Here is a 15,632-nt window from a genome sequence, read left to right on the forward strand (position 1 = left end):
TATAAAGAAAGAAACGTGAGGAATTCTCATCCATCTTTCCCATGCAAAACCAACGTGAGAGGAAAAAGAAGAAATGAAGTTTTCATTTCTTTACAATTTGGTCCTTCTACCAAAAATTTACCATTTTCACCAAAAAATCAAAAGAATTTCCATAGCTACCAAGAGAGAAAAATGTTAAGGAGACAATGAGAAGTTAGAATATCAAGTTGGATTCAAGAAATGGAAGTTGAAGGAGAGAGAAAATCAAGATGAAGATTGAAATCAATAGAATAAGGTAAGAACATCATCATTTCAATATATTTTTAAGTTTGATATTATTGAAAAAGCATGTGATTGATGTTAATGTAAAGTTTCCTTACATATGGTCCTATTTTCTTGATATGTTAGTGAAGAGAAAATAAGAGAAAGTGATGAGAAATAGCGTAGAGAAAGAAATAAGGGTGTTATAAACATGGTAAATAAACATCTTGCACTAAAATAATTTTGGACAGCAGCAGTAGGCTAACTTTTAAAAATCACCATAAATTTTGGAAGTTGAATTTGAGGATGAAAAAAAAATATAATTAAAGCTTATTGAGTCTAGTTTCTTATAGAAGAAACGGCGTAAGCAATGAAATTGTGAATTATGAGAAATAATAAATTTTGTGAGACAAGGTCAGAGTGACTTCGGGTTCCCCTAATCTAACTTTGGAAAATCATAAAAAAATGGATAAAAATAATTAAGAGCTTAAATTTATATGTTTAAAATCGTCTATTTTCAAAATAAATAAACGGGAACATCATTTGAATCCTGTACCAGGAGATAATTAATTTTTAGTAAAGAAGGGTCGGAACTATCAGACAGCAGAATAGGGGTGATTTTAAAGAATAAACTGTACTTATTGGCTGAATCAAAATTTCTGAAATTTTATGGTCAGAAGATATGTGAGTCTAGTTTTAGGTAAAATTAGCGGATCCAAATTTGGAGTTCTGTATCTCAAGATAAAAATAATTTAGTGACTATAACATGGATGGACAACTTTGAATAAATTTATAAGTAAATAGTGAAATCATAAATAATGTTACTTATAAGAATGATATATACATTAAGGAAATGGAATAGAGAGGAGGAGGAAAATAAATATAAAAATAAATATATGAATTTTCAGCTAGCAAAGGTTTTGTTTGGTTTTTCACACAGGAAGAAAAATAGAACCAAGTTATCCGGATGAAATATGAAGCTCTTGTTGAAGCTACAGCAACAAAGTAATAATTCCGGATGAAGTATGAAGTAAGTTTGAAATTCAAGGACTTGAGAGTTGCAACCAAACGAACAAAAGCAAAAGGGATGAAAAATTGAGAGAAGTATTTCATCCGGGTAAAATACATACTGCTGTTTGTTGCCACCTTTAACAGGTTTACATTCAAAATGGATAATTTGTATGTTTTAGACTCAATGACTAAATTGAATAAAAGAAAAATTGTAGGAAAAATTTTGTAAAAATGTCAAAATGACCAAAATGAAGGAAATGAATTGTTTTATTGATTAAATTAATAAATTGAATGAAATTATTAATTTGGATTAAGATTGGGTGAAAATCAGGGAAAAATGAAAAATTCACCAAAATGCCCTGAATATTGATATTTCTGCAATTTCGCCAGGTAAGTTCGTGTAACTTGAATTATATTCTTAAATGCTTGAAATGTATGTTATTGATGTGAATATGATTTGAATGTTCATTGTATGAAAATTGATAAAACATTGATATATTTGATAAAAAGGGGAAGAAATCCAGGTTTAATGAAAGGAAAATTCGATGGATCTCTGAAAAAGAATTGACGGTAAAAAGGATCTAGCCCGGACGGGTGATCCTATTCTGATATAGCCCTCCCGAAGAATATGTGGAAAATGGATTTAACCCGGACGGGTAATCCGAATTAGGGTCTGAATTTAGCCTGGATTGGTAATCCCGACAATACTCTATGAGTTTATATTACAGGGGATTTAGCCTAGACTGGTAATCCCGCTGTAAGGATGAGGTTCGCGGAAGTGTGTTTTCTGAAATGAAATGTGTGAGACCATGGTTGAAAGATACCATGGCAACATGATATGAAATGTGTAAAACTATGGTTAAAAGATACCATGGCAACGTGACATGAAAAGAATAAGACCATGGTTGAAAGATACCATGGCAACATGACAGAAAATGAGTAAGACCATAGTTGAAAGACACTATAGCATCATGTCGAAGATAAATTGTAACGACCCGAATTTTACCGTTACCGAAAAAGTGTATTTTCGAGTCTCCGTTTCTAAAAAATGGATTCGTAAATATTTATTAAAAATATTTACGAAGTCAATTGAGTGGTTAATTAGACTTTAATTAAGTAAAATTGAGTAATTAGTGGAAAGGATTAAATTGAATTAAGTGTGAAAGTTTAATTATAAATTAAAGAAAAGTTAAAGGGACCAAATAGGTAAATATACCAAGTCCCATAAATGAGGCGGCAAATGTGGATAAAAATCTTAGATTTTTTTCATGAATGTATTATTTAATAAGACTATATATTTATTTTATTATATTGTAATTTATATTAATGATATTATAATATTATTTTAACAATTGTATGGTAATTATAAATACATGTGTAATAAATTAAATACATACACTTGTAATACAACTAAATAATTACTTAAAATATAAGAAATTGTTATTATATGATATTATTATTATATTATAGTATATTATATTATATATTATATTATATAAATAAGTAAAGAAACATAAGAAACAGAATGAAAGCAAACGAAACAGAGAAGAACAGGGGAGAAAGAAAGGAAAGAAAGAAAGAAAGAAAGGGAGAAAAGGGAAAATCAATGTTTTGAAGCTTTAAACTTTAATTGGTAAGTCAATTTAGCCCTTTTTTACTTAATTTTGATGTTTTAGAAGCTTTGGAACAAGATTTTGATGAAATTAAGTTGATATTTTAAAAGTTATTAGATTTCTAGATATTGTCCATGTTAAATAAAATGATGGATTAAGGGCTAAATTGATAGAAATTCAAGTTAGAAATGATATAAGGATTGAATTGTAAAGTGATTCATAAGTTTTATGCTTTAAGGACTAAATTGAAAGAATTTCAAAATTATAGTTTTATGATGAAAAATAGATAATTATGTCTAAGTTTGGTTAAAAATTGAGTAGAAATAAAGTATGAATTAAGATAGAAAAGTAAGTGAATTTACTTAGAATTAAATTGAAATTAAAGTAAATCAACATTTTGTACTAAGACTATTTTGGACAGCAGCAGTAGTTTAAGTTTGAAAAATCACCAAAAATTGAAGAAAAATAATTAGAGGTTTAAAGTTATATGTTTAGAATTCCTAATGAGTCTATTTTCAGGAGAAATCAACGGGAATATTATCCGAGTTTTGCACTGTGAGATAATTAATTTTTAGTGAAGAAGGGACGAAACTGTCAGACAGTAGAATAGGGGTGAATTTAAAGAATAAACTGTACTTAATGGCTAAACCAAAAATTCTGAAAATTTTATTGTAAGAAGATTTGTGAGTCAAGTATCAGGAAAAATTAGCGGATCTTAATTTAGAATTCTGTAACTCAAGATATGAATTAGTAATGTATTAATGATTATGAATTGTATTAATTTCAGTAGTCAATGTGGTACCGAAATCTCGGCTAAGAAAGGACAAGACAAAGTCAACGGAGTTAGCTCAAAATTACGGTTTGTATTTCTATAATTGAACTTAGTTATTATTTGTTATATTTATATACATATGGCAATTGTTAGTGTTAGAATTATGATGTTTTACAATTGGAATGGATTGATTTTGGTATGCGATGAATTTATTGAATTTATATTGATTGAAATTATTTTGATTGAATTTATATTGATTGAATTATATAACATATATGACTTATGTAGAAATTTGAATATTAAATGAATGTTATATTGAAATATATATTGATTGGAAATATGAGAAAATTGATATGAATATATGAGATTGTGATATTTGAATATTTGGTATTGAAAAGTGAATTGAATTGTATTGAATTATGAATTAATGTGCATAATTGAAATATATTTGTTGAATTGAATGAAATTGTATGAATTGTGAAAATGGGTAAATATGTGTAATTATCGGAATGAGATATTGATGAAAGAATTATTATATTGAGAAAGTGAATGAAATACCCTATTAAATAGTCAATTTGAGTCGGATATAATTGGCATGCCATAGGATCTGGAAGTGTACGGATTTGCGGCTTTATCGATCGGGCACTTTATGTGTCATATTTCAGGCACCTCGTGTGTCGTATCGGCACCTCTTGTGTCGTTTTAGGCACTTTATGTGTCGATATCGATCGGTACTATGTACTGTTTTAGGCACAATGTGCCGTCTTGGTGTGTTTGGGTTGGAATCCGTGTATCCGTCAAAGTCTGGGTTTGTTAATAGGGTAAATAAGTGAAAGATAAATCGAATAAATTTGATTGATCAAGCTATTGAAATGAAACGAGAAATTAAATTGAGAATTGAAAATTTAGATATGAATTGAAAATATGAACCAAAGGTTCATGAAATGATTGGAGTTCGAATTGATGATATATGATGCCACTTGATGGATTGAAATGTGATTTGAGATATATGAATCGTATGTATATCTTGAAAGCTATCGGGATAGTAAGTTGATATGATATAAATGAAATTGATATTATTGAAATGAATTAAAATGGAATATGATTGATAAGTGTATAGTTGAATATAGTTTAATGATATTGAATTGTGAGTAAATTAAGGAAAGCTATACCGAGTAGTAAGTGAAAGAATGGAGTAAATAATAATGGATTTAGTTAAGAATTGAACAATTATGTTATTGTGTTTATTATATGATTTGTATAAAATTTATATGGTAAGTAGTTGAAATTTATCTATGAATAAATAATTGCATAATTGTAATTGTTATTATGATCTTAAGTATTTGTTATATTATTAAATGTTCGGATTTTAGAAATACCACTGAGTATACCATACTCATTGCGTCACGGTTTGTTTCGTCTTGTGAGTTAAGTAAAGATAGTACGTTGAATCAGCATCCCGGACGATCCCGAATTCATTAAGGTAAAGTATGTTGAGTATTGATAGTGGCATGTACCCAGGATGTTTAAGGAGAGTCATTTAGGTTGTAGAAGTATTGATGAAATGAGCAAATTATGGTTGGCAACGGTATGTAGTATGAATTTTGAAATTTACTGTTCATATTGGACCGCGAGGGCCCATTAAAGGGATGACATCTTAAAACTAGGATGTGTGTGAATATTTATTTTAATTAATGACCGGAATTGGACTGTACTGACTGGTAAGGTAATGTCTCGTAACCCTGTTCCGATAACGGTATAGGGTTAGGGGACGTTACATAAATAAGACCGTGGATGGGAGATGCTATGACATCAATTGAACAATTGATATTCAGGTAATATGTATCTGATGATGAATGGTTATATATGTACAAAATAGTTGTATGAAATAATTAATGTAGCGACGTAAAAAAAAATTTAGTTTCGCTTGGTCGCTAATTGTGGCGATTTATTAAACATTTGAAAACCAACTTTCGATTTTATTAACAAAGGGAGTCGCCACCGATCCTTTTTTATAGGTGTGATCGGACACCTAATTATTATAAAACAAAAAGAAGGCCAAATTTAGGTCTACATGAAAGTCTAGAGAAAATTGGGGTTCGAGTCGATTCTGTGAGGAAGATATTAGCACCCTCGCGACGCCCAAAATTGGTATCTCATAAACATGTGTTGACTTGATTTTCAAAAATACGAGTTCAATATAATATTTAATCGTGATCCGATTGAAAAATGAGAATTTTAGTTTTCAATTTTTTTAGAAAGGGTGTCCTGCTTTTTAACACAAACCAATTTAATTTCACCCAACATAGCGATGAAATCGATGGCTTAATATTAAATCGGTACATTGCCTTATTTTTGAAATTAATTAAAACATGAGAAAAAATATTCCTAAAGTGAGAAATTAAAAATAGATGAAGGACTTAAAAAAATGATATCATTAATGAAAATATTAACATGGAATACTAGAATATTAGAATAACAATAATAATGAAATTTACAAAAAATAAAAATAAAAACAAATCATGTACTAATAATAAAATAGGAAAAATGATATATTTGGTAATAATAATATAAAATAATAATATGTACAAAAATATACATATATATATAGGCATATAATAAAAGTATGTAATAATAATAATAATATCTACAATAAAAGAAAATATTAGGAAACGTACATAAATAATATATATATATAGCTAAATGTAATATAATAATAACAATATATAAAAATAATAGTGATAACAATATTACATATATAACATGATTAATATTTAAAGCTAAATTAAATAGCAAAATAATATGAAATCCAAGGTGAATCGAAAAATAAATGAAAAAGGACCAAAATTGGATTAAAATCAAAACTTTGGGGCTAATTTTTTAAAAATATAAAGGAGAAAGGACCTATTAGAACGCAGCATAAAAGCTGTGGGGACCAAAACACAATTAATCCTCCCTCAAAACATAACATAGCAAGAGGGACTAAATGCAAAGCGCTACATACTTTAAGGCTAATTTTGACAAAAAAATCATTTTGAAGAGAGAAAAAAAAGGAGAAAGAAGAGAGAAGAGAGGGGAAAGGAAATCCGGCCAAGGGGCGATCCCACGCCGATCGTCGATCGCCATGCCTGTCATGTAACCATCGCCCACAGTGGCCGGAAAAGGTAAAAAAAAATTTTCTTAACAATATATGTATATGTAAAGAAAGAAAAAAAACACAAAAAAAGAAAAAAAAGATTCGAAAGAAGAGGAAAAAAAGAAAAAATGCAACCTTTTTATTGATGTTTCTTTTGTGTTCAAAATTTGAAGGATTTTGTGTTTGTCTCCTTTTTCAATCTTTGTAAAATCCCCTTACATGATTTTTGAATGGCTTTTTATAGTCATCTTTTACATGATTTTCTATTATTTCTTTTTCTATTTTGTAGGTGGTGGTGGTAGACAATGGATATCAAAAATGGGAGGAAAAATGGGGCAAGTGGGAAAGTAGCTAGGTGGCTAGGGTTTCTTAGTTTTTTTGGGGGGTTAGGTTTTTCTTTTTTTTGGGGGGGTTAGGTTTTTTTTTTTTGGTTAGGTTTTTTTTTGGGAGGGCTTAATGGGCTTTTGAATTGGGTTTAATATTTGGGTTTTGTAATGGGTTTAGGTAGATGTAAATGGGTCATGGGTTAAGGGTTTTAGTGGGTTTAGAGGTTTGGTTGGGTTTTGATATAATCGGGCCCGGGCAATTTGGGCTTCTACAATTAAGAAGATAGATAAATGAAATAAGTATAGGTACATGGAATTTAATTTATATTAAGTTTAATATGAACTATTACCGAAATAAATATACATAAGATATAAGGAAATGATGGTGCATGAAATATTGATATAACGAAATGAATGATATATGCTTATCAAAAAACGGTAAGAGAATAATATGTTTCGTGACATGTACATATATGATTATCTTTGTTATGTTGATACAAGGAAACTATGTAAGTTGAGACTATTATTAAACTCAAGTGTGATATGTCGAGAAAATAGGTATATCAATATTAAAATTATATGAAATATGTACAAGTATACTAATAATGTTGATGTTTGATACTTAGACAAGTGCCAAGCTATTGATTGAACGGTAATATGTTTATTTGTATGATGCATTGAATCGGTAAGTATTTAATTGAAATTTTTGTTAAATGGTATGTAAATCTTGTTAATGCTTCGAAACCCTGTTCCGGTAACGAATACGGATTAGGGGTGTTACAATCATCTCAATAATTGCAAGTATGTCAAGTAGATGAATGTTAGCATTAGGTATTGAATTTAATCGAAGATGTGAGCTTCTCAATGGTATGACATTAGCAAAATATAAACGATTGTGGCATCTCCTTTTAACTAATGGTTGACTCACCCTGTATGTAATTTGGCTATTCAAATAATAATGAAAGTCGTTTATACTTAGTCTAGTTGGCATTCTTATCATATGTTTTTATTTTTTATTTTTTTCACACCATTAAAATATTGACCAAATTTAAAAGAAAAAATTACAGCACATTATTTCATTTCTTAGTTAACAATTTACACTAATTAAACAACAAACATTCTTATATGGTAATTATATAACTACCGCATACTATTTATGTATTACAATATTATTATTTTTCTTTTTTAATTTTCCAAAATAATTTTATTTAACCTTTTGTTTTTAACAAATAAATATTTGTTGTTTTATATATTTTGTTATCATTAATAAATTTTTGAAGAGCAATTACCATTAATAATTAAAAATTGTCATGGTGTAGATACATGTATTGTATGTCTGAACACTTGAAATTTATTTACTTATATATACACATTATTTTTATCTGGATTACCATTTATAAATTAATATATAAAACATTTATGGCTTTTTTGTAATATGGATAAAATATGCTATTAGTCCCTCTACTTCTTTCGAACTTAAGATTTAGTTAGGATACTTTAAAAGCTAAAAATTAATTGTCTTACTTTTTCAATTTAAAACCCTAGTCCCATAATTATCATCATTGGTAGTTTTCGTTAAAAATTATTAACTTAACAATATAATTTTTCATCAATCATATACCATGTTACATGAGGACAACTTAATCAACTTGTCAAATTGATAAATTTGGATGAAAAATACTTACGATTTTAATTATTGGACTGAAATTTTAAATAAAAAACTTAAAGTTGACATTAAGATCTTTCTTCGCTAGACTTATATATACATTATATATTTTTCGCTGCCATATATACATGTATATATAATACTTATTTTAGTATAAATACATGATGAAAGTCGTTTTATCGTTTTATAACTAACCAAATTATTTGATATTATTATATTTGTATAAATATGAAATAAAAAATTTTGTAATACAAATGACGTTGCTTTATGACTAAACAAAATATATATCCATGCGAAACTTTAATCATGATAAAAATAAAAATAATAAAACCTAACCCATTCAATTGAATTCTTTGTATTACTTTACAGCGATATCTTCTATATACTAAAATTATTGGCTATTATTGTTATTTAATTTGAGAATATTTTCACTCCCTTCACATCTATATAAAGCGTCCATTTGTTGTTTGGCCGGGTAAGTAATACCATGGAAAAAGAGGAAAAAAAACCATTCCAATATTCCCATTTTATTTGCAAGCCATGACGAGGAAGAAGATTAATCTTGCTTATATCACCAATGATTTAGCGAGGAAAGCCGCCTACAAGAAAAGAAAGAAGGGTTTGATGAAAAAAGTGTGCGAGTTGGGTACCCTTTATGGGATTGATGCTTGTACTATCATAAACAATCCGTATGAGTCCCAACCCAAGGTTTGGCCATCCTTATGGGAGTCCAACAAGTGCTTTCCAAGTTCAACAATATCCCCAAGATGAGGCAACTTAAAAAGATGGAGAACCAAGAGAGTTTCCTCTCCAAAAGGATCGTTAAAGTAGCTAAACAGCTCAAAAAGCATTGCAAGGAAAATTGGGAAAAGGAGATGGCATAATGTTCAACAACATTTGTTGCAAAAGGGTCATATGTAGTTTGAACTTGGGGGACTTGAACGATCTCAATAAGTTGCTTGATGAAAAAATAAGGGATATCGACATGAGGATTGATAAACTTTCCAAGACACTCCTTAATCCTCAATGTGCGTTGTCATTATTGTCCTCATCCGTGATTGCACTAGCACCGATGATGATGGTAACGCCTGAAGCAATGTCGAGGTCAAGTATGGAGGAGATCGGGCAAACAAAGGTGGACAACATGGAGCTGATGAACAACAACCCCCCTTAAACTCACGGGGGAGGCAATGAGATGATGCTCTAGTTTGGTGACATCTTCAACCCCAACAACAACCTATGGTCCAATGCTTTTTTTCCTTGGAAAAAAATAAGAGTTCATTTGGATTATTTGTTTTCGTTTATTATGGCTTTTGATCCAGAGGTATTTATCATATTATGTCATGATAGTGTTGTGCTTGTTCAACTTTGCTCATAGATCACAATTTTTTCTTGAAACTGAAGTAACTAAATCATGTTCCTTTTTAAGATTGAAACATTATGTTTGTTATTTGAATTCGGAGTTGTTATGTTATTCTCCTAATTTGGGGTTTTTATTTATCTTTTATTTTTCTATGGTTGAATCTTAATTACTTAAATGAAAAAAAATTATTAAGTTCATAAGTTAGATTAAATCTAATTTGATAATTTTGAGAATAAGAATTCTTATAACAATTCATAAAAGCTATCTCTAATGCATGCTATAACTCAATCTAGGAAGATACCTTATTATTTTTTAGACAAATCGGTGGAGGGATTAAAAGTGATGAGGGATAATTAGGGAATGATAAAACTAGATTTGATGTGGTTTTTTATAATTCTATGGGGACCAAAACTATATGTTTGATGTGTGTTTGGTTGGTATTCTTTTTTTTTAATACAACATAATATAAATTTATATAAATTGTTATCACTACATTTTAGTCTTTATTGTATTCATGTTTTTTTCAATCATATATTTCTATTGTGTTATTTTTCTTTATGTTCAAAAGTTTATAAATATGTATTGACAACTTGTATAAATATTAAAAATATTATATTAAATTAGATGTTATTGAACAAGTCAAATTTGTTTTGATTGGGTTAATTTTGATTGATTAATTTAACTTACAAAGCTTTTTTTTCTCATTTGGTTTTAAGAGTTAAGATTGGATTATTATGTGTTTGGATTATTTTGAATTTAGATAATTAGGGTTACTTTTTCAATAATTTCAAGTTTCGATCAATTTAGGTTAGGATTGGACAAGTTTGGGTTGTTGACTTTTTAAGACTAAATCAAGTTGGGTTCTATTTGGGTTCAGATTGATAGGTTGGTTTTCGAATTCGGATTAGAATTTATAAGCCTATATAAAATAATATGAATATATAAATAATTTAAAACTTATATAATAAAAATTATTAAAATTCTAAAAATAATTTAAGATAAATTACAAAATTATACATTAACATTCATTCAATGTACATTGATATGTGAATTTTATGCAATTGTATAAATGAATTTTTCCTTTTAATTTATTGTACAAACCACTAGCATTATGATTAGAGGTAAGTTAAATCCATTTCGATTCAAAAAAATAAAAAAAAATTAAATTTCGAATTAATCGAGTCAATTAGAATAAGTAATTCGAGTTTCGAGTTCGAATCGAGTTAAATTTTACAAATTGAATAACTCGAATAATTCGAATAGCAGATTGGTGTAAATATGGTTACTGTCAATTTTGAAAATGAACAAATTAATTTCTCTTTCAACAAAAATCACAATAAAAATTAAAATAATTTTAAAATTTTAAAATAATTTTAAAATTCAAAATATTTATAAAAATACTAAAATTTAAGTTTTTTTTAAATTATATATTTTTTTAAAATTCTAAACAATAACAAAGAAAGTTAAAATTTTCTAAAATAATAATTATGAAAAATTAATTAATTATCGGATTTATATTTGGAAGATTAAAATGAGAACTCCTTAGAATAAATTTACCGTGTAATCGGGTGGACCTTGAAAATGTTGACCATTCTGTGACAAAAATAAAGCAGTAGAGTTAAAAGTTGACGTTTTATTACTCTATAATCTGTAATCTCTCTTTTTTTTTTCTCTTTAATTTTTATTCCTTTAATTCACACTTATTTTTTACCTTTTACTTTCTTAAACCTGAAGGCAATTAAAAAGGCATCACCAACAATCACTTTCTTAATACCAGATTTTATTTTTTTAATTATTTTAGTTTGACGAATCTCTGTTTTTATTTGGTAACTGTGAAAATTTGTTGTTATTTCCTTTTTCTCGATCTGTTAGTAGCAAACAAGATTCGATTTTAATTTTTTTTTTTACCTTTTAAGGAATGATTACTTGATTAGAGAAGAGTTGTTTGATTATCTCATTTGTTGATAAGTTACATGAGCTGATTTTCAATAGCGATGTTTTAGCGGTTTTGAACTCTTATCTTTTTTTTCTTTTATATTTCCATTTGATTACGGTGTAAATCAGTGAAAAAGATAAAACGTGTTTGGTTATATGATAAGTTTCTGGAGCTGTGAGTATGAACTGAAGGAGATTTAGTGGCAGAGATGAATGTAAGCCATGCTTCGGTTCACCCAGCGGAGTATCCACCGACCACGGACGAAGGCGGAGGCGGAGGCGGTGGCGGTGGCGGCAACATCGAGGTGCCGAGAGTAAGGATGAAGGATTTTCAAGGGATGCCCGGTACCCAAGGAGGACTTGCGTTGCGGATATGTCAGTTTGTTTTTGCCGCTGTGGGACTTTGTATTATGGCAACAACTAGTGATTTTCCATCCGTTACCGCCTTTTGGTAATTCTTTTGATTACATTATAAGGGTTTGTTCTCTGCTTAATATTTGTTTGGATTTGCTAGTGATGATGAGGATCTCCAAAATTTGTATGGTGATGCTGATGCTATAAATGAAATGTCAGAACCTTGCTTGTGCTTATATAGATAGGATTTTAGAATTTAAGAATTTGAATATATGAAGCTGTGTGGGTATATATAATGAGGAGGGAATAGGGAGATTGGGTCATCCAGATTTGAAGCTCAAATCCTAAACCTAATGTCAACCAAGACTTTAAATCAATGGAACTCTTTTGCCGCTTATTGAGTGGCTTGGTTGACATGAAGCTGTGTAATTGGTTACTATAGTCATTGCCATCATTCAATCCAAGCATTCTGGTTTTTCTTTTGGTTACATCTCTAGTTATGAGTTAATTTACATATAGTTCAGTCATAGTATGTCTTGTAAAAGCACCAATATTTAAATATATTTAAATTGTAATCAGTATCTTTAGTTAACGGGAATTTAAATTTTTATGGAATTAATTGTTGAAAGTTAAAACTACACTTCGATATCCTGTAATTTAGTTCTTACTATGTCAGTGAGCTTTTTGGATAACGAAGGGAAAGAAACCAATTTCACATATGTTGTTCATGTGAAGATTAGCATCTTTCCCTTAATTCATCTTTGATTGCTTTCTGTTTATGGGTTTGTTTCTAGCCTAATTCCAGTGGGTGCCAAAATCTTAGTGTAATTTGCTAACTTGACATGTTTTACATGCTTAGTATCAATCTAATGCCAAAGAACTAGAGTGGGAGTTCTTAGAAAATGGCAAATGCTGATAATAGGATGTCTCATGTGGCACTCTCTAGGTGCTCTACTATCTGGGCTTGTTAATAATCTTAAAATGCGGTGTGCAAGAGATAGATTTTCATACTCTAACTAGCACTTCAGAGGAGAACCTAAATTGATTTCTCTTAATGGATTCTTTACAGGAATGTTTATTGTTCAGCATGGTTCTTACATGCATTGCTATTTGAACCTTTTTCCATATTCTGGATCTTTTGTTTGCAAGCTTTTAGCTTTTTTGGAATTCATATACGATTAAAAAAGTGAAGCTGCTAGTGTTGTTGTATAGTCTCAACTGTATATTGATCTAACATGGAATTTTTTATTATTTTCTACATCAGCTACCTTGTTGCTGCTACTGGCTTGCAGAGTTTATGGAGCTTATCATTAGCTATTATTGACATTTATGCTCTTCTAGTGATGCGTTCACTTCAGAATTATCGAGTTGTTACTTTCTTTACCATTGGTGATGGGGTAAGACATTTACTTTTTGCAGTTACGAATGAAGCTAGAAGGCTGAAGAACATGTGATGTCCTATCAATTTCTGTTGAAGCACATATATGTCTCTAGCTTGCATGTCTGGCTTTCTCATAATCGTGTAGTATATCTACCTTTGTTATTGTACATTTGGCACATACTTATATGGCCTCAACTATGACTAGTTTCTAGGATGTCTACCTTGTGCCTCCTTTTGGAGAAAAGCTTCAATCTTCGTTTTGAAATATGCAGTAAATCATTACTCATTCCAGTATTCTTCAACTTTCTTTCCTCTTTAACAAATTTGGCTTTAAAGCAACAAAATTGTATTGACAGTCTTCATTTCAATGTGAATATTCCAATCAAACTCATTGACTTGCCATAGGATCTGATCTTAGCTGCTATAAGACATTGGTATTTGCAATGGCCAACAACTAGTAGAAGACTAGTAGTCTCTACTAACTCTTAAGTTATGCTGGTTGGATTTTCAGCTGGCACTTTGGTATGTTTTTTACTCAACTGAAAATTATTGTTCATACTTTATACCTGTCTCTGTTTGAAGAAGCCTCAGGGTTGCCATGATTTTCTCTTATTACTTATATAGCTATTCCTTAGACTCCTCCAGAGCCAATTACTAATTTACCCATTAGAACTAAGAACTTAACAATAGTTCCTGTTATACATTACACACCTCTCCATTGTCTTGATACTAGTTTTCTGTAATTTATTGGTCCTGATGATATGTTTTCTGCACTGCAGATCGCATCCACTTTGACATTTGCCGCAGCTTGTGCTTCTGCAGGCATAACCGTTCTTATTGACAATGATCTTGATATCTGTTCGCAGAACCATTGTGTGCAGTTTGAAACTGCTACTGCAATGGCCTTCATTAGCTGGTTTACTACATTACCTTCATTTCTCTTCAACCTTTGGTCACTGGCATCCCGATAGAAGGTTACACAGAAAAAATCGGTGTAAATGATGCATTTTATTATGCCAAGTACCATTTTCTTGTAACATTCTCGGGTGCCTTGAAAACAAAAACTTGTTTGTGTGATTTTAAAAGTTGTATAGTTTGGTCTATAACTATTATCAAATTGAATCAACAGCATCCCCTATTAAAAACATACTGTATTGTAATTATTACAATTCGATGAGCCCCAATATTGCAGGCTATTCATGATGTTTTATCCTTTTCTGATTCTTCGTTAATTAGCCAATGTCGGGTTTTTAGCCAAGACTCTGATGGAGATTGAATTGCCAGGAAACTTCTACATGGTTTAAACTAAAGTTGGGTTCACCAGGAAGGAAATTTTGAATTAAATTAACAAAAGTTGCATACCTGATCTGGATTGGGTGTTTGAATATTACAAAAGGCTCAATTGGGGATTGAAGTATACTTATTTTTCTCATTTTGATATTTAATCTTATATCCAATCATAAAGCACCATAATATCTTTTGTATTAAATGTATATCCATATTTAAAAATATAAATATATAAAATTTAGAAAAAAACATAAATTATAAAAATTGATAAAAGTAAAATCTCCAAGAAAACACAATAATTGAAAATAAATTATTTGAAATTAATAATATTATTAAAAATGTAAAAAATTATAAAAAGAAAATTGCAATTTTTTAAAAGTTTTAATTTTTTTGTAAAATTCTAAAGTTTTAAAAAATCAAAATAATATATAAAAATGAAAAATATTATAAAATTAAAAATAAAAAGACACATTTATTGTAATAGATGTGATAAGTCAACATCTATTAGCGCACAATCAATGTTGGCCAACTCAATCAACCAAAATATT

The 15,632-nt window shown here is 29.3% G+C and overlaps 1 protein-coding gene and 1 pseudogene across 1 annotated transcript; both read left to right on the forward strand.

Moving 5' to 3' along the window:
- Window positions 1-9,243: 9,243 nt before the first annotated feature.
- LOC108468743 (agamous-like MADS-box protein AGL80) lies at window positions 9,244-9,938 on the forward strand (annotated as a pseudogene).
- Window positions 9,939-11,758: 1,820 nt separating this feature from the next.
- On the forward strand, window positions 11,759-15,029 carry LOC108467670 (CASP-like protein 5A2). The gene is made up of 3 exons (XM_017768393.2): window positions 11,759-12,513; window positions 13,681-13,813; window positions 14,577-15,029. The coding sequence occupies exons 1-3, from the start codon at window positions 12,272-12,274 to the stop codon at window positions 14,766-14,768; spliced, it is 567 nt and encodes a 188-aa protein (XP_017623882.1). The 5' UTR covers window positions 11,759-12,271; the 3' UTR covers window positions 14,769-15,029.
- Window positions 15,030-15,632: the final 603 nt, after the last annotated feature.

The sequence above is a fragment of the Gossypium arboreum genome, chromosome 8 (assembly GCF_025698485.1).
Source record: "Gossypium arboreum isolate Shixiya-1 chromosome 8, ASM2569848v2, whole genome shotgun sequence".
NCBI lineage: Eukaryota > Viridiplantae > Streptophyta > Magnoliopsida > Malvales > Malvaceae > Gossypium > Gossypium arboreum.

What these genes read in the sequence shown, in the direction of transcription:
- LOC108467670 (XM_017768393.2), top strand. Translation starts at nt 12,272, where the DNA reads ATGAATGTAAGCCATGCTTCGGTTCACCCAGCGGAGTATCCACCGACC. An exon ending in CCATCCGTTACCGCCTTTTG is followed by an intron (nt 12,514 to 13,680) that starts GTAATTCTTTTG and finishes TTTCTACATCAG; the next exon opens with CTACCTTGTTGCTGCTACTG. An exon ending in TCTTTACCATTGGTGATGGG is followed by an intron (nt 13,814 to 14,576) that starts GTAAGACATTTA and finishes TCTGCACTGCAG; the next exon opens with ATCGCATCCACTTTGACATT.